The sequence below is a fragment of the Salmo salar genome, chromosome 09, assembly GCF_965601325.2.
Source record: "Salmo salar chromosome 09, fSalSal1, whole genome shotgun sequence".
NCBI lineage: Eukaryota > Metazoa > Chordata > Actinopteri > Salmoniformes > Salmonidae > Salmo > Salmo salar.
Window position 1 is genome coordinate 135,882,368 of NC_138299.1, and position 24,247 is coordinate 135,906,614.

The 24,247-nt window shown below is 42.8% G+C and overlaps 1 protein-coding gene across 1 annotated transcript in view; it reads left to right on the forward strand.

Moving 5' to 3' along the window:
- LOC106612781 (membrane-associated phosphatidylinositol transfer protein 3) overlaps window positions 1–24,247 on the forward strand; it is a 173,069-nt gene that overhangs the window by 18,304 nt on the left and 130,518 nt on the right. Inside the window, exon 2 of the mRNA XM_082956328.1 lies at window positions 15,920–16,015. Within this exon, the coding sequence (XP_082812454.1) occupies window positions 15,920–16,015 (96 nt within the window). The remainder of the gene's footprint in view (window positions 1–15,919; window positions 16,016–24,247) is intronic.

Here is a 24,247-nt window from a genome sequence, read left to right on the forward strand (position 1 = left end):
CCCCCGCACATTGAATTGGCACCGGTACCTCCTGTATATACCCTCGTTATTGTTAGCCTCTTGTGTTACTTTTAGATTATAATCTTTTTTTAAACTTTCGTTTATTTGTAAATATTTCCGTAACTTTTTTTCTTGAACTGCATTGTCGGTTAATGGCTTGTAAGTAAGCATTTCACAGTAAGGTCTACACCTGTTGTATTTGGAGCTGTAATAAGGGTCATCTATAGGAGACCAAAATGCGGCGTGTGAAGTGCTCATATTACTTAATGAAAACACGACCAACAACAGTCCCGTCAGGTACAAACAACGAAATGGAAAACAACCACCCACAAAACCCCATGAAAAAAAGGCTGCCTAAGTATGGCTTCCAATCAGAGACAACGAAAAACACCTGCCTCTGATTGGAAACCATACCCGGCCACAACATAGAAAATACAACATAGAACGACAATCTAGACAACCCACATAGAAAACAGAAAACCCAAAATACATAGAAAAAAACACCCCCCTGTCACGCCCTGACCAATCTACTATGGAAAAATACCTCATACTAAGGTCAGAACGTGACAGTACTCCCCCCCCAATGGTGCAGACTCCGACTGCACCTAAACCAAAAAAAACAACAACAACCCCAAACACAAAGGGAGGTCAGGGAGGGTCACAACAGTCTATGGTGGTTCATATGCAACACCCAGAACCTTCCTCTTCTCCTGATCCTCCAGCAACGGAGGTGGCTCTGGCTCAGGGCGAAACCACCATTCTGCCCGTAGATTCCTCTGCTTCTGTAACATAAGGAGGAATCAGATTGTAGATCCCTACCGGAATCACTGTGCTGTAGACCACTACTGGAGGTTCCGACCTCCAAGCCGCCGCTGGAGGATCTGGGCTGCAGGCCGCCGCTGAAGGCTCTGGGCTGCAGACCGCCGCTGAAGGCTCTTGGCTGCAGACCGTCACTGAAGGCTCTTGGCTGCAGACCACCGCTGAAGGCTCTTGGCTGCAGACCGCCGCTGAAGGCTCTGGGCTGCAGACCACCGCTGAAGGCTCTGGGCTGCAGACCACTGCTGAAGGCTCTGGGTTGCAGAACACCGCTGAAGGCTCTGGGTTGCAGACCACGGCTGAAGGCTCTGGGCTGCGAGGCGTCGCTGGAGGTCCCGGACTGGGAAGCGTCGCCGGAGGCTCCGGGCTGAGAAGTGTCGCTGGAGGCTCCGGACGGAACAGCGTCGCTGGAGGCTCCGGACTAGCAGGCGTCATCATCGGTTCCGGACTTATGACCGTTGCTACTGACTCCATGCCATGGATCATTTCAATAGGTTCCTCGCCAAGGATCATCCTTACGGGCGTCAGACCATCGACTATCACTGGAGTCTTTTTACGAGGAGCAGTTATCGGTCTCACCGGACTGGGGAGACGCACTAAGGGCCGAGTGCTCACAGCAGGCACTGGCTGTACCGGGTTATGAATGCGCACTGGAGGGAGAGTGCGAGGAGGAGGAATCGGTCTCACCGGACTGGGGAGGCACACTAAGGGCCGAGTGCTCACAGCAGGCACTGGCCGTACCGGGTTATGGATGCGCACTAGAGGAAGAGTGCGAGGAACAGTCACAGGACATACTGTGCTACGGAGGCGCACTGGAGAGAGAGTGCGAGAGGCAGGCACATGCTCGCTTCAAAAAGCACAAGTAGTTGACTCAGGCCTCAACCCTTGCCCAGCCAAACTACTCGTGTGCCCCCCCCCAATTCTTTTGTGGGGGCTGCCTCCCGTTTCTTCCAGGTAAGTTCCGAAATCTGTCGATTTCCTGGCCCCAAGTCCAGTTTCTCCTTTCCCACCATTTTTCTATTGTCCAGGTGTCCATATCTACCCGGGCACGCCGCTTGATCCAATCATGGTGGGTGGTTCTGTAATAAGGGTCATCTAAAGGAGACCAAAATGCGGCGTGTGAAGTGCTCATATTACTTTTAATGAAAACACTTAGCAAAATAACAAAAACGACCCACAACAGTCCCGTAAGGTACAAACAACGAAACGGAAAACAACCACCCACAAAACCCCATGAAAAACAGGCTGCCTAAGTATGGCTTCCAATCAGAGACAACGAAAAACACCTGCCTCTGATTGGAAACCATACCCGGCCACAACATAGAAAATACAACATAGAACGACAATCTAGACAACCCACATAGAAAACAGAAAACCCCAAATACATAGACAAAAACACCCCCCTGTCACGCCCAGACCAATCTACTATGGAAAAATGACCTCATACTAAGGTCAGAACGTGAAAGGCGCATGTGACAAATATAATTGTATTTGATTTTAACTGTTCGTCGGGAGGTTCATGAAATAGGTTTCCATGGCCAAGCCTATGGTTGGACTGGTTGGACTCTGGAGCAGTGGAAACACGTTCTCTGGAATGATGAATCACGCTTCACCATCTGGCAGTCCGAAGGACGAATCTGGGTTTGGCGGATGCCAGAAGAACGCTACCTGCCCCAACGCATAGTGCCAACTGTAGTTTGGTGGAGGAGGAATAATGCTCTGGGGCTGTTTTTCATGGTTTGGGCTAGGCCCCTTACTTCCAGTGAAGGGAAATCTTAACGCTACAGCATAAAATGTAATTCTAGACAATTCTGTGTTTCCAACTTTGTGGCAACAGTTTGGGGAAGGCCCTTTCCTGTTTCAGAATGACAATGTCCCCATGCACAAAGCGGGGTCCATACAGAAATTGTTTGTCGAGATCGGTGTGGAAGAACTTAACTGGCCTGCACAGAGCCCTGACCTCAACCTCATCAAACACCTTTAGGATGAATTGGAATGCCGACTGTGAGCCAGGCCTAATCACCCAACATCAGTCCTAGACCTCATTAATTCCCTTGTGGCTGAATGAAAGCAAGTCCCCGCAGCAATTTTTCAACATCTAGCGGAAAGCCTTCCCAGAAGAGTGGAGGCTGTTATAGCAGCAAAGGGGGGACCAACTCCATATTAATGCCCATGATTTTGGAATGAGATGTTCGACGAACAGGTGACCACATACTTTTGGTCATGTAGTGTTGTTTTTGGGTGAAATTTTCTTTAATAGGCAAAATGTATTGTGTTTCTAAAGTGATATTGGATCGTGTTTGGTTGTCAAAGCAGCAAAATATCAACATTTGAAGGAGATTTCTGTTCTGTTTGGATAGTTCCATCTCTGTTATGTGCCTTTTACTGAGGAGTGGCTTCCGTCTGGCCACTCTACTATAAATGCCTGATTGGTGGAGTGCTGCAGAGATGGTTGTCCTTCTGGAAGGTTCTCCCATCTCCACAGAGGAACTCTGGAGCTCTTTCAGAGTGACCATCGGGTTCTTGGTCACCTCCCTGACCAAGGCCCTTCTCCCCCGATTGCTCAGTTTGGCCGGGCGGCCAGCTATAGGAAGAGTATTGGTGGTTCCAAACCTCTTCCATTTAAGAATGATGGAGGCCACTGTGTTCTTGGGGACCTTCAATGCTGCAGACATTTTTTGGTACCCTTCCCCAGATCTATGCCTCACCACAATCCTGTCTCAGAGCTCTACGGACAACTCCTTCAACCTCATGGCTTGATTTTTGCTCTGACATGCACTGTCAACTGTCAACTGTTGTAATGTAACAAAATGTGGAAATAGTCAAGGAGTCTGAATACTTTCCGAGTGCACTGTATGTAATGTGACTTAGTCTGACTTTAATTCCAGTTTGTCTACAAATTAATAATTGATATGTTGCATTCACGTCTCCATCTCAACCAAAAGTTAATTAAGAGGACTAAATCAAATCAAACTTTAAATGCATTTAGTCCTATTCTTTAACTTAGATTTTTCGTTGAGATAGAGATGTGAATCCAACATATCAATTATTCATTTATAGACAAACTGGAATTAAAGCCAGACTGCCAGTGGCACAGATGGAACTATCCAAGCAGAAGATGAATCTCTTTCAAATGTTGATATTTTGTTACATTCACAACCAAACACAATCCAATATCACTTTTGAAATACAATACATTTAGCCTATTAAAGGGAAATTCCATCCAAAAACTATATTTTGGTATTTGTTTCATTAGTGCATTGTTGATATAGTCCCAAAATGATTTGCATATCAGCAATCAAGTTTTCAAGATGTATAACTTTCAAAATACCGAAATACAGTCAATATTAACTGGAATTAAATCCAGACTGCCAGTGGCACAGATGGAACTATCCAAGCAGAAGATACATCTCCAAATGTTGATATTTGGTGTGATAAATGATGGTCATATTTCATTTGCTCTGTGAAACACCCTTTGAAATGACTTTCATAGCAATAGTGAATATATTTATTTTTAAGTGGAGATTTCTCAACAACCATTCTCACGATAGCACATTGGTAATAGTCAGTGACAATTATCAAAGCTAAGCAGGGCTTGGTTAAACCCTGGATGGGAGACTAAACCGCAGCTGTGGTTAGATCAGTTTTCCAGTAGGATGTGCTGCCCAGCCTATATATTTTTTTCCTATATTGGAAATAACATTGAAGATCTGACTTTGTTTTAAAGGTACAAGTTCAACATATTTTATACAAAGTTTGTTTATGTTGAAATTTGGTTACCATAATAACATTATGCTGTGGTTGAAATTTCACCCTCAAAATAACAGTTTACGTCGTTGGCTTTTTTCAAATCCTATGTTTTTTCCACGTCACAGTACGTTGACAAATGACATTGAATCAATGTTGATTGAACCAGTGTGTGCCCAGTGTGAAGGCCCTTATCCAACTGATTCATTTCTACCTAGATGAAAGTGGAAACATAGCCGTGCTTTTCAGCTTCATGTACCGGTAAATTGAACTGGTCACAGTTGAATTGTTTACATTTTCATTTGATTATTATGTCTGGATCTCAAATGCTTTTGTCAGTCTGCAGACAAATAAGCACAGAGACACCAGACAGTCCTTGTCTTCTGTGTTTCCTGTTTGTAACACGACTCAGTAAGACCATTTCACTGTTAAAGAAAAGTTAAAGAGGAGAGATGGGGATTATCACAGAAATGACGGTTGAGCAGACAAGTAGCTTTTGTCCTCAGAACTCATTTGAGAGAGTAAGCAGTACCATGAATAACCCAGACAAACACATTCCCTAGACAACATTGTTTTCTGCATTAATGGCTTCGGCTGACATCGTTACTGTAATTATCTGATAGTTTTGATCCTTCATTTATTTTCAGGCATACTCAACATAATAAACTCTGCTTATTGATAAGATCCAAATTGAAAGCTGAAGAAGAATAAACAAGACCAATGATTGCAGTTGAATAAATTAATTTAGAATGTAATTACATAGTTTGGTTAATTCTGTATATCTTCTCTGGCAGCTTTGCTGTGTGATGGGCTGAATAATATTATTCCCTCTGTTCTTCTCAGTCCTCAAACATGTCTTCAGTTTCTCAAACAGCTACCAGCTGCCAACCTGACTGGCTGACAAGGGACTGAAACAAGGAAGAAAATGCAGCCTCATTATGCTCTTAAATCCGGACTACGTTTGAAACTTAAGTAAATGAACATTAAATGACCCTGCACTGAGGTGCTTATGACCATCAACCATTAGGCAAGCTTTTGGTACTTTAATGAGCTGTATACTTCAAAGCAAGTTAGGTGTTGTAGGCTATTGCCGGTGCACCTCTTGCAGCTGATCAATTGATGTTATAATAATCTCTGTATTGTAGTCATCTTCATTCCTGGAGTTAGACTCATGTCCCCATTCAGTATAGACTATTTATTTATATACAGTGCATTCGGAAAGTATTCAGACCCCTTGACTTTATCCACATTTTGTTACATTTACAGCCTTATTCTAAAATTGATTAAATCGTTTTTTCCCCTCATCAATCTACAAACAATACCCCATATGACAAAGCAAAAACAGGTTTTAAGACATTGTTGCACATTTATTTTAAAAAACTACTTAAATATCACATTTACATAAGTATTCAGACCCTTTACTCAGTACTTTGTTGAAGCACCTTTGGCAGTGATTACAGCCTCAAATCTTCTTGGGTATGACACTATAAGCTTGGCACACCTGTATTTGGGGAGTTTCTCCCAATTTTCCCTGCAGATCCTCTCAAGCTCTGTCAGGTTGGATGGGGAGTGTTGCTGCACAGCTATTTTCAGGTCTCTCCAGAGATGTTCGATTGGGTTCAAGTCCGTGCTCTGGCTGGGCCACTCAAGGACATTCAGAGACTTGTCCCGAAGCCACTCCTGTGTTGTCTTGGCTGTATGCTTTGGGTCGTTGTACTGTTGGAAGGTGAACCTTCTCCCCAGTCTGAGATCCTGAGCGTTCTGGAGCAGGTTTTCATTAAGGATCTATCTCTGTACTTTGCTCCGATCATCTTTCCCCCGATCCTGACTAGTCTCCCAGTCCCTGCCCCTGAAAAACATCCCCACAGCATGATGCTGCAACCACCATGCTTCACCGTAGGATGGTGCCAGGTTTCCTCCAGACGTGACGCTTGGCATTCAGACCAGAGAATCTTGTTTCTCATGGTCTGAGAGTCTTTAGGTGCCTTTTGGCAAACGCCAAGAGGACTGTCGTGTGCCTTTTACTGAGGAGTGGCTTCCGTCTGGCCACTCTACCATAAAGGCCTGACTGGTGGAGTGCTGCAGAGATGGTTGTCCTTCTGGAAGGTTCTCCCATCTCCACAGAGGAATACTGGAGCTCTTTCAGAGTGACCATCGGGTTCTTGGTCACCTTCCTGACCAAGGCCCTTCTCCCCTGATTGTTCAGTTTGGCCAGGCGGCCAGCTTTAGGAAGAGTATTGGTGGTTCCAAACTTCTTCCATTTAAGAATGATGGAGGCCTCCGTGTTCTTGGGGACCTTCAATGCTGCAGACATTTTGGTACCCTTCCCCAGATCTGTGCCTCGACACAATCCTGTCGAAGAGCTCTACGGACAACTCCTTCAACCTCATGGCTTGATTTTTGCTCTGACATGCACTGTCAACTGTCAACTGTTGTAATGTCACAAAATGAGGAAATAGTCATGTGGTCTGTATATGTAATATGCAGCTGCTGTAACATGTAACTTCGATGAGGGGAGGCAGTGATACCCCCCCATCGCCTCCCTCTCTCTCTCTCTCTCTCTCTCGCTCTTTCTCATACCTTAGAGGGAGAGCTCAGTCTCACGACCACTCATGTTTGCTACTTCAATCACTACCTTGTTGGCAGAAAAATTATAGATATGCCTGGCTGACTCTCTACCAACAAATTACAATGCTAAACAGTTTAAGTGTTACTTTTTTGATACATTTTCACAATTATTGTTTCCATGTATTATTTATGTATCTTTTGAAACCTCATGTAAGCCCTCAAATAGCCCTATTGTCCATGGAATATTTGAGCCATGAAGACATTTGTCATTTTCCAATAACTGACAGTTATCATCTAATGTTACAATCTTATGTCCCATCAGTGAAATCTTAAGTTTGGCCTGTATTCAGCAGTGCTGCCAAGTGCTCAACAGGCTGCAGCAGCATAGTGTTCCCTAAACTCTACTCAGGCATGTGATAATGAATTCAGACCCTAACCTCAGTTATTTATTCAAGCATGCTAAATAGTGTTAATTAGAATTTAATGGCTGTTTGTCATGAGGAAGCACACAGGCACTGGGTTGTCGAGCACTGCCTGTATACCTAACCGGGAGCCTGAAGCTGGCTGGCTGGCTGGCTGGCTGGGGAGGGAGGGAGGGAGGGAGCGAGAGAGAGAGAGAGAGATAGAGAGATAGCGAGAGAGAGAGAGAGAGAGAGAACAGCACTTTACAGTAGCAGCTCTTTGCCACAAACTACAGCTAGGATAGACATCACTTTTATAGTAACATTTTAGAGGAAGGGTTTTTATCATTCCCATGTTAGTCTCTCTCAAATATCTTCAGTATGGACCACAGATGCTGGTGGTGACTTACCAATAAGGGAATATACAATGCAAAAAAAACATAAAAGGGAACACTAAAATAACACATCCTGGATCTGAAGGAATGAAATAATCTTATTAAATACTTTTTTCTTTACATAGTTGAATGTGCTGACAACAAAGTCACACAAAAATAATCAATGGAAATCCAATTTATCAACCCATGGAGGTCTGGATTTGGAGTCACACTCAAAATTAAAGTGGAAAACCACACTACAGGCTGATCCAACTTTGATGTAATGTCCTTAAAACAAGTCAAAATGAGGCTCAGTAGTGTTTGTGGCCTCCACGTGCCTGTATGACCTCCCTACAACGCCTGGGTATGCTCCTGATGAGGTGGCGGATGGTCTCCTGAGGGATCTCCTCCCAGACCTGGACTAAAGCATCCGCCAACTCCTGAACAGTCTGTGGTGCAATGTGGCGTTGGTGGATGGAGCGAGACATGATGTCCCAGATGTGCTCAATTGGATTCAGGTCTGGGGAACGGGCGGGCCAGTCCATAGCATCAATGCCTTCCTCTTGCAGGAACTGCTGACACACTCCAGCTACATGAGGTCTAGCATTGTCTTGCATTAGGAGGAACCCAGGGCCAACCGCACCAGCATATGGTCTCACAAGGGGTCTGAGGATCTCATCTCGGTACCTAATGGCAGTCAGGCTACCTCTGGCGAGCACATGGAGGGCTGTGCGGCCCCCCCAAAGAAATGCCACCCCACACCATGACTGACCCACCGCCAAACCGGTCATGCTGGAGGATGTTGCAGGCAGCAGAACGTTCTCCACGGCGTCTCCAGACTGTCACGTCTGTCACATGTGCTCAGTGTGAACCTGCTTTCATCTGTGAAGAGCACAGGGCGCCAGTGGCGAATTTGCCAATCTTGGTGTTCTCTGGCAAATGCCAAACGTCCTGCACGGTGTTGGACTGTAAGCACAACCCCCACCTGTGGACGTCGGGCCCTCATACCACCCTCATGGAGTCTGTTTCTGACCGTTTGAGCAGACACATGCACATTTGTGGCCTGCTGGAGGTCATTTTGCAGGGCTCTGGCAGTGCTCCTCCTGCTCCTCCTTGCACAAAGGCGGAGGTAGCGGTCCTGCTGCTGGGTTGTTGCCCTCCTACGGCCTCCTCCACGTCTCCTGATGTACTGGCCTGTCTCCTGGTAGCGCCTTCATGCTCTGGACACTACGCTGACAGACACAGCAAACCTTCTTGCCACAGCTCGCATTGATGTGCCATCCTGGATGAGCTGCACTACCTGAGCCACTTGTGTGGATTGTAGACTCCGTCTCATGCTACCACTAGAGTGAAAGCACCGCCAGCATTCAAAAGTGACCAAAACATCAGCCAGGAAGCATAGGAACTGAGAAGTGGTCTGTGGTTACCACCTGCAGAACCACTCCTTTATTGGGGGTGTCTTGCTAATTGCCTATAATTTCCACCTGTTGTCTATTCCATTTGCACAACAGCATGTGAAATTTATTGACACTCAGTGTTGCTTCCTAAGGGGACAGTTTGATTTCACAGAAGTGTGATTGACTTGTAGTTACATTGTGTTGTTTAAGTGTTCCCTTTATTTTTTTGAGCAGTATACTTTAGAGTATGTCTGTAATGCCTTTTGGATTACTTCATCGCCTACATAAGCTCACTAATGCCGCTCATTTCATTTTAAAACTACTTGAGCAATTTCTCTCCACTCTCACTCTTGATATGCGTCATCAGAGGAAAAAAGTCTATGTTGAAATCCTGGTCCTGTGCCATAATCCTGTGCCGTATTATACACTCACATTCCCTCCTCCCCCATTAGCTGTGGCCATTAGGCGTCATGCTAAAGCAGGAGAAGAGGCCTGATAGCCTTCCTCCTCACTGAGGTCAATGCAAGGTCTGTTGTCAGAGCTAAGCTATAGAGCAGACCCCTGCACCCTCTCTGCCCCTCATTGGGCTGTCAGTTGTCAATGTAAAACTGACTACCACTGACCCTGCCTATGTCTGTAGTGAACCCCAGCACTGACGTATGTGACCGTTGCTAGGTAGGGAGAAGTCCGGGCAGTATACTGTAGGTATTGAGTGAGATTTTGTATCAAATGGCAGATTAAGCAGGTTACTATATAAAGACGTGTGTGCATTCTGCTGTCTCCCTGGACGAGCAAAGCAAACTATTATCAAAACAAAAATATCTACAGGGATGACATCTTGAGGGTGTGTGGGTATTCCATGTGGAAGGTGACAACTGAGCGATTTAGCACATTTGATGGAGAGATCACCTCCTCCCCTGTTCCCCAGACCTCTCTTTTGCACCATTTTTCTTTGGCTGTGGAAATTGATTTTAATTGTGTGTTAAAATGGGATTTAATAAATTAGAAGATATTAATGAGTATGTCCATTCCACAGAAGACCCGATGGCTCTCCTCATTATTTACCTTTGCCCCCTTCCACCCTAGCCTGGTTGCAAGTCTGTCTCTGCTCTTTTGCCAACTCCTTATTGAATTGTCATGCGAATTGACAATTTCCCTCTCTACAAATCACAGAGTCAGAGCACATTCATACAAAATGTTCTGTATTCTACATATTACATCCTGTTTGTGTGGGATTCAATACATGTCCAGTGGACAGGTGAACCAGACACTAGTACTCTTTCTACTCTGTGTTGAGAAGAAAAGAATAAGCACACCAAAATTGGTTTTGTGAAAGTTCCCAGAACATTCGTTAGGCGCAGCAAATGTTTTCATAACATAAAAACTGTCCAGTTGTGCTGATGAGTATAGAATGTTGGTATAAAATATTTGCCTGATGTTGCAAAAACTATCCTAGAACGCATGTAATGTGTTATTTAAAGGTTCCCAGAATGTTTCATTATGTTGTGGGAACAATCTGGTGAGAACTCTGTTGGGACATCACAAAACATATGTTCACAAAAGCAAAAAATATTGTCTTTAACCTAAACAAATATGCTATGAATGTCATCAAATCTGACTTATTTGGAAATTGTGGAATGTGCAAAATTGTTGAAATGTTCTATGCAACCTTTGTGAATATCAAAATGAGGAAAATGGTGACGGATCTGCCTGAAGAGTCAGACCACAGTAAGGGTCCAGGACGGTGGAGAGACAGACAGAGAGAGAATGAGGGCCAGGCAGAGGGTGAGCAGATTTCTTGAAGAGAGCTGCATTTTATTTTAAGGAGATTACTGTATGTTCCTGATTAAAAGGGATTTACAGTATATCTATGGGTTCTGAGTAGCCCAGATGCAGAGGGTCCGGACATTATCCTTCAGGGGTGCTGAGTTTCCCCCTAATGGCTCTAAGGGGATAGCATGTGAGGAGTTCTTGCTTGGCCAATTCTACATGTATGCACCACAGTATGATCAAGGCCAGGGTTTCTAACAACAGACAAATGTACTGAGAACTCCCATGTACCATCCATACAAACATCGTTTTTTTTCTCACTTTTTTTAGTCTTTACTGTGGTAAACTCCATTATAAAGAAGAGACTGAGTGTGAATCCCATTGAAACAATAACATAATACAAAGTGCATCTCCCAAAGCTCTTCACATATTATTGAGCTCTATTTATATGAATCTATCTTTATTTGTTTGCAAATCTTCTCCAACTTCTTGTTTTACATCTGATGATAGGGAGCAACAAAAGTCATACATATATACTGAATATACAGTACCAGTCAAAAGTTTGGACACACCTAAGGTTTTTCTTTATTTTACTATTTTCTGCATGGTGTAATAATAGTGAAGACATCAAAACTATGAAATAACACATGGAATCATGTAGTAATCAAAAAAGTGTTAAACAAAATCAGAATATATTTTATATTTGAGATTCTTCAAAGTAGCCACCCTTAGCCTTGATGACAGCTTTGCACACTCTTGGCATTCTCTCAACCAGCTTCACCTGGAATGCTTTCCAACAGTCTTGACGGTGTTCCCGCATATGCTGAGCACTTGTTGGCTGCTTTTCCGTTAAAAGTTCATTTGTGGAATTTCTTTCCTTCTTAATGTGTTTTGACCCAATCAGTTGTATACCCTACCTTGTTGTGACAAGGTAGGGTAACATGAGGACCGCCACAGGAAAGGAAGACCCAGAGTTACCTCTGCTGCAGAGGATAAGTTCATTAGAGTTACCAGCCTCAGAAATCAGCAATTAACTACACCTCACCCACCGTGAAATATGGAGGAGAATGTGTAATTGTGGGTGGGTGGTTTACTGGTAACACGGTCAGTGATTTATTTAGAATTCAAGGCACACTTAACCAGCATGGCTACCACAGCATTCTGCTAGAGGTCGACCGATTATGATTTTTCAACACCGATACCGATTATTGGAGGCCCAAAAAAGCCGATACCGATTAATCAGCCTTTTTTATTATTTATTTGTAATAATGACAATTACAACAAAACTGAATGAACACTTATTTTAACTTAATATAATACATCAATAAAATCAATTTAGCCTCAAATAAATAATGAAACATGTTCAATTTGGTTTTAATAATGCTAAAACAAAGTTTTGGAGAAGAAAGTAAAAGTACAATATGTGCCATGTAAGAAAGCTAACGTTTAAGTTCCTTGCTCAGAACATGAGAACATATGAAAGCTGGTGGTTCCTTTTAACATGAGTCTTCAATATTCCCAGGTAAGAAGTTTTAGGTTGTAGTTATTATAGGAATTATAGGACTATTTCTCTCTATACGATTTGTATTTCATATACCTTTGACTATTGGATGTTCTTATAGGCACTTTAGTATTTCCAGTGTAACAGTATAGCTTCCGTCCCTCTCCTCGCTCCTACCTGGGCTCGAACCAGGAACACATCGACAACAGCCACCCTCGAAGCAGCGTTACCCATGCAGAGCAAGGGGAACAACCATTCCCAAGTCTCAGAGCGAGTGACGTTTGAAACGCTATTAGCGCGCACCCCGCTAACTTGCTAGCCATTTCACATCGGTTACACCAGCCTAATCTTGGGAGTTGATAGGCTTGAAGTCATAAACAGTGCAATGCTTGAAGCACAGTGAAGAGCTGCTGGCAAAACGCACGAAAGTGCTGTTTGAATGAATGCTTACGAGCCTGCTGCTGCCTACCACCGCTCAGTCAGACTGCTCTATCAAATCATAGACTTAATTATAATATAATAAACACACAGAAATACGAGCCTTAGGTCATTAATATGGTCGAATCCGGAAACTATCATCTCAAAAACAAAACGGTTTTCCTTTCAGTGAAATACGGAACCGTTCCGTATTTTATCTAACGGGTGGCATCCCTAAGTCTAAATATTCCTGTTACATTGCACAACCTTCAATGTTATGTCATAATTACATTAAATTCTGGCAAATTAGTTCGCAACGAGCCAGGCGGCCCAAACTGTTGCATATAGCCTGACTGCGTGCAATGAACGCAAGAGAAGTGACACAATTTCACCTGGTTAATATTGCCTGCTAACCTGGATTTCTTTTAGCTAAATATGCAGGTTTAAAAATATATACTTCTGTGTATTGATTTTAAGAAAGGCATTGATGTTTATGGTTAGGTACAGTCGTGCAACGATTGTGCTTTTTTCGCAAATGCGCTTTTGTTAAATCATCCCCCGTTTGGCGAAGTCGGCTGTCTTTGTTAGGAAGAAATAGTCTTCACAGTTCGCAACGAGCCAGGCGGCCCAAACTGCTGCATATACCCTGACTCTGTTGCAAGAGAAGTGACACATTTTCCCTAGTTAAAAGAAATTCATGTTAGCAGGCAATATTAACTAAATATGCAGGTTTAAAAATATATACTTGTGTATTGGTTTTAAAAAAGGCATTGATGTTTATGGTTAAGCGATTATATGCAACGCAGGACAGGCTAGATAAACTAGTAATATCATCAACCATGTGTAGTTAACTAGTGATTATGATTGATTGATTGTTTTTTATAAGATTAGTTTAATGCTAGCTAGCAACTTACCTTGGCTTCTTACTGCATTTGCGTAACAGGCAGGCTCCTCGTGGAGTGCAATGTAAAGCAGGTGGTTAGAGCGTTGGACTAGTTAACCGTAAGGTTGCAAGATTGAATCCCCGAGCTGTCGTTCTGCCCCTGAACAAGGCAGTTAACCCACCGTTCCTAGGCCATCATTGAAAATAAGAATGTGTTCTTAACTGACTTGCCTAGTTAAATAAAGGTGTAAAAAAAAAAAAATGCCGTCCAAAAATACCGATTTCCGATTATTATGAAACCGTGAAATCGGCCCCAATTAATCGGTCATTCCGATTAATCGGTCGACCTCTATTGTGCACTACTTTTGACCAGGGCCCATATGGTGTGTCTCCATACACTCGACTGTAAACAAATGTAGTCCAATGAAATGAACCAGGATGAACCCCTGAAAACCCATTTTCAGTAAGTATTAGCTGTGACAAGCTCCAAACCCAACATTGCAGTAATTAATGTAGGACTTAACCTAACATAAGGTAGAACAAAAACTCACAATAAATAAAAATAAGAAATAAGAAGAACACGAGAAAGTAAGTAAGCATACTATATATATGGTCAGTCAGTTCTAGTAGCCTATTTACAATGTGCAGTGATACTGGAGTAATAGAGGTAGATACTGTATGTATAGAGGTAAAGTGACTAGGCATCAGGATATATGAAAAACAGAGTAGCAGCAGCGTATATGATGATTCTATGTGAGTGGGTGTGTGTAGAGTCAGTATAAATGTATGTGCATATTATGTGTGTGTGAGTAAATTATGAAGTGGGTGTTTGTGCATGTGTGTTGGAGTATCAGTGTGAGTGTGTATGGTCCTGTGAGTGTGCATAGAGACAGTGCAAAAAGTAAATTCAAGGGTCCTGTCGTGAAAGGTGCTGGCCTAGTCCAGGCTGTTATTGAGCATAGACTAACCTATCCTCCATTTCATGACTCTAATAGAGAACTCCAACGTTTGAGACACCCATCCCTCAATGAGATATTAACAGTGAAAACATTTGACCTGATGGAGTCCTGTAAGAAATGAAAAGCTCATTAATTCCTGTGTAGCGATAAGGAGAAGCGGGCCGTAGGAGAGAGAGAGACGGAGAGAGTGAAAACAGTGAGGGCAGAGAAGGTGCCATGGTAATCAAAGCCATTTCAACATCCAGTATGGTACTCTGCAAATGTCATCTGGAAGTAGATAATATAGGAAGGGAGGGAGGGATGAGGGGATGAAAAGAGCTGAGATCAAACATAAGCAGCCTGGTGTTGTTGTGTTGTGGAGTAAAGGCTCTTAGATTCTCAGACACTGGCTCTCTGTGTGTAAAGTCGGGAAAGCTCACACAACTCAATTAGGTGACATTTTTCTCTCCCATTGCAGTTCTCTGGGGGTTACCGCAATGGAACGACTTACTTTGTCACTTTCACTTGTCATTGATCTTGTTTGAATTCAATAGTACTTAAAGGAAGAATCGTTGGTTGTCTGAAAGTCATTTCTAATGAACATTATTGCCTTTATCTGGCATTACTTTATTAACACGGATCTTAGAAGAACAGAGCTTGAGGGATCTCTCTAAATACTCCCTCTTTCTAGTCCTGAAGAATGGGAATTTGAGGAACTCACTGGGACAGTAGCCCACCTAGATATGGAGCCACCCTCTCCAATATTTTATGGTTCAAAGAGAATATGAGCTGGCTAACCTCTGAACTCAATTGGTTTGCTTCAGAGCCTTATATTTCTTTATATGAGCCCCCTTCAATTTCTCAAAATAGGGCTCTGGTTTGCTTGATTTGTGCTCTGTAACACTGGAGGCCATTGGAGCCTCTCTGCCCAAGGCCCTACAAGCTAATGCAATTGTTCTGCTGCCATTTATAGACAGAAGCTGAAAAGAAAAACCTATAGATTCACATAATTCATTTGTTCTTGAATACTCTGAATAATGACATGATGCCGTACATAGACGTTTCTCCTGACAGAAATTGATCTGTTTTTCTCTTTCTACCCCTAAGCCGCTTCCCGCCAGCACAGTGCCTCCCACTGGCGGATGCAGGACATTGCACAGGAGTCTGTTGACAGCTCAGATGAGGAGTTTTTCGATGCCAGAGGTTAGTTTCATTTTTTCCTTTGATAACACCCGGAGAGCTTAGTTCAACTCTCTCTCTTTCCTGTTTTTCTTCCTCTCTCATCTTCCCCTTATCTCTCTTCCTTTGTGAGCACCCTGAAAAGTGCCTTATCCTATCACATGGGTCAGGTTGGGCTTACATGCCTGCCAGGCTGATATATCCTCAGGCTTCCTCACATGGGATTTTTTTTTTTTTTTACAGGTCTTTTGAACAGTGAAAGGGGAATCATTTGAACTGTAATGCTAGAATCACACATCACCAGGGAATTTGCATGCAGCTTGGGATGTGGTCAGGGGAACTATTTAACGTGGGTCAATGATTTCTGTTTTGATTTATTGGAGAGAAGTCTATCTCCAGGCCTTGAGAGAGGCTGATTGCTAATGCAAGACCCCGGTGGGAAGATAGAGGCGAAGGAGGCGAAGGAAGGTGACTCAGTTGTATAACAGTAATGGTTGCTGATCACTGTTGAGTGGATTCCCTACAGGAACACCGTTGTAACAGGTGTGTTGTTGCTCTTAACACCAGGCTTTCACACAGTAGGCTCATGGTGAAAATCGTAGGTGGTCTGGAACTATTGTCCCTGTCTGGAATGGAGATCATCTGTTGCATGTTGCTTGTATGCTCTGTCCTTCCAGCTTTGTCCAACCAAATGTCTTTGTCCTTGTTAACTAATTTCCCTCTAGATAAATACATCTCCAGTCCTTAGTTGTACCTATGTAGTGCACTATATAGGGAATATGGCGTCATTTGGAACACCTCCATGGAACCTGAGGAAGATAAATCCTGTCCTGGATGCGACCCAAGACCCTCTTTATACCTCTTGTGGAAACGCTAGGGACAAATGTTATCAGTGCTTATGCCGGTTTTTCATTTCTAAGCACAGAGGATATTTCTCCTGGTGAGGTCATCCTGGCAGTCTCCATCTGCTGTGTCTGTAGTCTAAGAATAGCCCTGTGATTAAGCAGATTATCACCATTAGAGGTGGTAGTTAAAGTGTAAAATATGATAAGCGCTAAAGAAGGGAGAGGCTTTACAGGAAGGGAAATCCTCATGGAGCACAACACACCCACACACACACACACACACACACACACACACACACACACACACACACACACACACACACACACACACACACACACACACACACACACATACATACATACACACGGAGCACCACGTCATCACATCAGTAGCATGGGCCTTCGACCGCATTGTAATATAACAGCCAGGGAAATGCATCATCATGCATGCCTTGTTTATGAGCAATCATTTATATGGTTGTATCTGTCATTTAGGAACAGTGGTAGCATTATTCAGCAGGTTTCAGTTGGTTTGTTCCTATAAAGGATTCCATGTTCCCAGGGAGTTTAGATAAGCTATCACGCCCACTGGGGTAACTGAAAATTTAAATTACGCAGATTCTTTGCTTCAAGTGCTTTTCTTTTAGAGAGATGGTGTCACGCTCTGACCTAGAGAGCTGTTTTTTTCTCTGTTTAGTTAGGTCAGGGTGTGATAGAGGGTGGGCATTCTATGTTTGTATTTCTATGTTTTGGCCGGGTATGGTTTCCAATCGGAGGCAGCTGTCTATCATTGTCTCTGATTGGAAGCCATACTTAGGCAGCCTTTTTCCCGTGGTTTGTGTGGGAAGTTGTTTTCTGTTTTGTTAGAGTAACCTGACAGAACTGCCGGCTGTCATTTTTGTTTATTTGTATTCAGTGTTCATTTTCATTCAAATTTACGATGAGCACTCAACACGTACATCCGCTAAGAAAAGTCAGCCAAAAATGACAACCTCAAGGTCAATATGGAGTCAACATACAAGTGAAAGTAAAAACGAATGTAAATTAAGTTCGAAATTGTGCTATTAATGAGGCTATTACAGGTCTCGTAAAAGTAATGATGTTTTTGTTTGGTTAGCTTTTGGAAGTTGTAGAAATAAAATGTTTTCCTTCTTCAGACGTTCCAGCTAGGCAGGCTAACGTTATTTAGCTAATTAATTTGCTAGCTATCATACAGTAGGCTTATATTAATAATTATATATTTCATTTAAGTAGACATGCAATCATAATTGACTGTAGCGTATACAAAGCACCCACAAGCTACCAGTGGCTGAAAACACAATCATCGCGGGATGAACGAGTGAGGGTGGTCCATTTGAAAAGCATTCCTTCCTCCCTCGCCCTGCAAGTGTATACTCGCCAGACGTCATGATACGTTATCAGGACTGTCCACTTGCAGTTTTTTTTAATCACTTTGGCATTAATTTCAGAACCTTGATGTCATTTTTCAGAACTCTAGACACAAAGCTCACAACCGATGATCAAAGTGCACATTTTTCACAACTCTAACACTTTTTCCAGTTGCTTGGATACAGCACACATAAAGCTAAGATCATTTGTTCATTGAACTAAAATCACCTGTTCAAAATGACACAACTTAACATCAAAGTATTACCATTTCAAAATGCAATTCACACATTACGTCTGAGATGACTGTCTATTCATTTCATTACAATGATCTAACTATCAACTGATACAACTGCTCTAAATGATAAGTAACTGTTGCATTACCCTTAATGCATAGTTTTATGGAAACTGACAAACAATATTCCATGTTTAGATCATGAAAGTTTTAGGATAACGAGATCCATTGACACCAATTACTGTGCAACATGAACCAATTGGACTACATTAGCTATGGATGTAATATTTCATCATCATTCTTTATCATAACACTGTTTCAATGGTCCCATGTACCACTTTTCCAGACCATGTTTTCAGACTTGACATTACGGTACACTCACCGGTCAGTTTATTAGGTACACCTATCTAGTACTGGATAGGACCCCCTTTTGCCTCCACAACAGCCTTAATTATTCACGGTGTTGTACGTTAAGAGATGCCCTTCTGCACACCATTTGTGGCCTTTCTGTTAGCTTGAATGAGTCTGGACATTCTCCTCTGACCTCTCTCATTAACAAGGTGTTTTTGCCCACAGAACTGCCGCTCACTGAATGTGTTTTGTTTATCGCACCATTCTCTGTAAACTCTAGAGACTGTAGTGCGTAACAATCCCAGGAAGGCAGCTGTTTCTGAGATGCTGGAACCACCATGTGTGGCACCAACAATCATACCACGGTCAAAGTTGCTTAGATTACGCATCTTGCCCGTTCTGATGTTTGGTCGCACAACAACTAAAGCTCTCTACTCTATATACCCTATATATTGAGTTACAGGCAGCCACATGATTCTCTGTTCGAAGGAGCAGGCTATTTGCGTTAACACGTAGGTGTACCTAATAAAGTGGCCAGTGAGTGTATGTATGCAGGCCCTTATAATTGCTTTTCCAATACTGCCAGCTCGTTACTGATGATTGATTTCACAGTGTGGTACATAGTGAGTACATAGTGAAATGAGTGGTATCCACCTACAACAACATAGCGATAACATGGAGCCGGCAGGTGATCCAGTCACAAGAGAGGTCAAGCAGTGGGAGGAGGAAGACGAGGAAGACGTGGTGGTCAAAGGAATGGCAGGGGACAAGCACCCCTTCTGAGAGGTGGTCTATGGGCCTCGTTTGAGAGGTGTGGGGGAACGTGGTAGAGGACAAGGCCACGGACCGAGACAGCGGCAGCAACAGCAAAGAGTGTCCAATGAAATACGAGCAATAGTTGTAGGCCATGTCGTAAATCATGGCATGACAATGACTGAGGCAGCTACAATGATTCAACCAAACCTCAGAAGATCAACAGTAGCCTCAATCATCAGAACTTTCCGCAATGAGAACCGGTAAGTCTTCAGCATGCACTAAACATTAGGCTATTCTCAATTATCAAATGACTGTATACTGCATGCCAATGTGCACCACTGAGTAGGTGATGTGACTAAATGTGTTCTTACTGTAATTTTCCCTGCAGAATTGAGACTAGGCCAAATAGGGGAGACAGAGGCAAAATTCTGACTGACCAACAAGAGCGGGCTGTGGTCAATTTGGTTCGGGCCAGAAATGATATTCGCCTTACAGAAATTTGGCAGCACATCTTGGACAATGACGACATGTTCAACAATGTGGAAGCCATAAGTTTGCCGACTATTGCACGCATGCTGAAAAGGCACCAGGTGTCTCTAAAACAGCTATACCAATGTGCCTTTTGAAAGAAATTCAAACAGAGTGAAGCAACTGAGGACTGAGTATGTTCAGGTATGTTCAGTTTCAAGATGCCTGTTGTGAAAAATTCCCCCAAAATTCTACATCATTGTAATCAGTAATTCTCTTTCCAAAATGTCTTTTTAGAGGGTGATGGAGCTGGATGCTGACGAAAACCATCAGAAATTCCTCTTTTTGGATGAGGCAGGCTTCAACCTGGCCAAGACAAGGAGGAGAGGTCGGAATTTCATTGGCCAGCGGGCAACCATCCAAGTGTGCGGCTATATTGGAAGATGGTGTGGTGGGACACAGACCTCGTATTGGATTAAATAATGCAGTTCTCCTTGTAACCTTCCTTGATGAGCTAAATCAGGTCTGCAGAGCTGATGGTGTGACCTATGTCATTGTGTGGGATAATGTCAGATTCCACCATGATCAAATGGTGCAAGCATGGTTTCAGGCCCATCCACAATTTACCACCCTGTACTTACCCTCATACTCTCCTTTCCTTAAACCGATTGAGGAATTTTTCTCCACATGGAGGTGGAAGGTATATGATAGGCGCCCTCACAAACAAGCCACCCTTCTCCAGGCCATGGATGACGCATGCCATGACATCACGGCAGACCAGTGTCAGGCCTGGATTCACCATGCCTGAAGATTCTTCCCAAGATGTTTGGCTAATGAAAACATCCATTGTGATGTGGATGAGAACGTGTGGCCAAATTGACAAGACAGGGTTGATGGGAATATAGAAGTACAGTAATCAATCCTTTGTTTTGCTTTTTACAGTAAGCCAGGTGAGGAACACTGCAGTTGACATTTTACTGTATTTTTTCTTCTTTTTTGTAGCTAATTATTTTTGCTTTGATTCAAAGAAACCTATGTTGTGATTTTATTGTATTTCATCAATACATTTCAGATTTTGTTCAATGAAACATGTATCACATATTTTGTACTACAATATTTAATGATTGTACGAACAACTACATAGTGAAACTATCGGTATCTTGTGTGTGGGTGATCTAAATAAATGTTCCTATGGTTTTTCATGATAAATGAGTTATTTGAACCATTGTTTCTGCGAGTGCAAGGTTTCTTTAAAGATATGAATGCACAATGCAATGTTTTGAACATTGGCCAGCCTGTGTTACAAGTGATGGCCATTTTGAGTTTTGTGTCTAGAGTTTGGGAAAATGACCACAAGGTTCATAAATTAGTGCCAAAGTTGAGGGGATAGGGTGTGTCTTTTAAGTGTTTGGACTGCAGCCTTTGTCTTCCTCTCTCTTGTCCCAGTTCTCCACTGCTCAGAGTGAAATTTCAATGAATGCCAGGGGTTGTAGAAACAAATGTTGTCTCTGCTGCAACCTACGTCACATGTTTGTGTTGACTGTGTTAATGGCCTGCTTATTTAAACTGACTTTTCACGTGTGTGTGTGTGTGTGTGAGTGTGTGTGTGTGTGAGTGAGTGAGTGAGTGAGTGAGTGAGTGAGTGAGTGAGTGAGTGAGTGAGTGAGTGAGTGAGTGAGTGAGTGAGTGAGTGCATGTGTCTGTGAAGGCTTATGTGTGTGCAAGCGTGTGTGTGTGTGTCTGTATGTGTGTGGGTGTCTGTGTGGTTGTTTGTGTGTGTGTCTATATGTGTGTATGTGTTTGTGTGTGTGTGTCACGCCTGCTCCCACTCCCCTGCTCCCCAGCATTATGCACACCTGCCTTCCCCCGTCACCACATCGGCGATTATTGAACTCACCTGGACTCAATCACCTCTGTCATTACCTCCCCTATATCTGTCTGTTCCCCCGCTCTGTTCCCCGCTGCAGCATTAATGTTCATTTGTTGTTGTTTACCCTTGTGCTGACGCTGTTTCTGTTTTGTTACCTGTCTCTTCCTGAATAAATGTTGACTCCCCGTACCTGCTTCTCAAAATCCGGCGTCAGTCGTTACAGTGTGTGTGTGTGTGTGTGTGTGTGTGTGTGTGTGTGTGTGTGTGTGTGTGTGTGTGTGTGTGTGTGTGTGTGTGTGTGTGTGTGTGTGTGTGTGTGTGTGTGTGTGTGTGTGTTATCACCTAAGTGGTGTGAATGCACCCTGAGTAATTAAACACAATTCACTGTCAAACCGTGAACAAATCTGACTGACGCTAATTAGTAGTGCACTGGAGTATGCAGCTTGTGTACATGCACACATACACGTTTGTACACACCCACACACACATCTTCACACATATTTGGTTGTCACGTATGAGACATGTGCTGTTCATCCCTTATCACTGTGCTGTGCCACAGAGCAGAACTGGCTGAGAAATATATTCCATCTGACTGGCAAAGTCACTAGGGTAAGGATTCCATGTGACCTATAAAGTGTAACAAATTTACCCTGGCACCCCTATATCGCTCCCGCTCACTATTTCTCACTACAGCATGAAATACCCATGCTTAGAGAGATGTTTAATTACTGCATAACATTGAGAGGTAACAATGGGAAGAGGGAAGGCAAAGGCTCTATTTGCAAAATGGCAGCAGGTAAATTGGACCAATATCTATTTTGTAGCATTTTTCTCTCTTATTATTATGGGGGAGGGGGGGGTTGTCTCCATGGGAAGCATAATAATGGGTTTTGAACAAAGCTCCACAACAAAACAGACAACTGCATTATTCAAATGTCTTGTGCCGCATTGTGTTGTGTCCCTTTCCCTCTGCAAACAGAATGAGTTTGAAGTTATTGCAGTTGGAGAATGAACTGGTAACTCTCAACTACCTGCATGTTTCCACAGTTCTCATTCATATGTAATGAGGGGTTTCTGGCCCACCACACAACAGGGGATTTAAATTGCAAGTCCAGATGTTAGCGCCCGCCGTCAGCTGAATTGGGGAAAGTGCCAGCCAATTGTTCTCTGAGGCTTTTCATCTCTGGATGTCATTATACTGTAGTCTTTTGATTGGTCTGTGCTTTGCAGCATTGCGGCTCACCAATCGCGCCTCATCCCGTAGTCTTTGATTGATGCATAATATTGGAATAGCTTTGTGGCCGCCCACCTGTTGTTTTTGAAGCATTAAAGTGTGATGGGAAAAACCTTGGAGAAACCTTTCAAGCTTACATAAAAGCTCCCCTACCTCAATCAATGAAAAAATGTAACCCCTTACGCGGAAACTATTTTGTGTTCATAACAGCATTATCAGTGTAGTATATTCATGAAAATATCAAGAGGGAGAGAGGATGAAGTTGTTTTTTTGTGATTGATAATAATGCCCTCTTGAGGATAAGATCTTTCAAAAATAAACCACAGCAAGCTAATAAAATGGTGGTAAAATGTCCTGAGATTTGAAGAGATGGGCTTGCTCTTATTACAGTTTTTCTCCATTGGTTTGGCTCATTTCTTGAAACAGAAATTACATTCTCAAAACTCTAAGATCATTTGGCAAAACAGTCTTACAGTTCAGCACAACACTATAGCTCACTTGCAAAAGCTCATATCTCTCCTAAAACTGTTCACTCATGCTTCAGAACTAAATTCCTTTCCCATATAAAGAGTCAGTGCCACGAAAATGGCAAAGATCCTTCTCAATTGCTTTGGCTCATTTCTTGAAACAGACCGGACGTTCTCAACACTCTTGGTGCTTTAACCAAAACTAAATTTATTTCTCATTTAAACAGTCAGTGCACCCAAAATACTTCGTCCCTTTGGCATTGTGTAAGCACTGCAAGTCAAAATGTTTAGATGTTTTGTCACTATGGCAGAGGACCATTGAAATATCCCTCATGTCCACCTTTCAGTCTTAGCCCAGTCCTTCATTGACAATGGTTACTGTACTGTTTTTTGTCCAGCTAACAGAATACAATTGTGTATAAAACTGAAAAAAAGAAATAGGATTTTAGGGTAAGAGTAGCCTCCAAGGTTTAACATCACACATGGCACTCATACTGCCAAGGAAATTGTAACTATTATCATTCACACACATAAAGTAACTTCCATACATCAGAGTAAAAAGAAATGTATACAGCATAATATACTGTAATATAAACACACAAACAAAAAACAATGAAAATTATATGCAGCCTACAGTGCTGTAA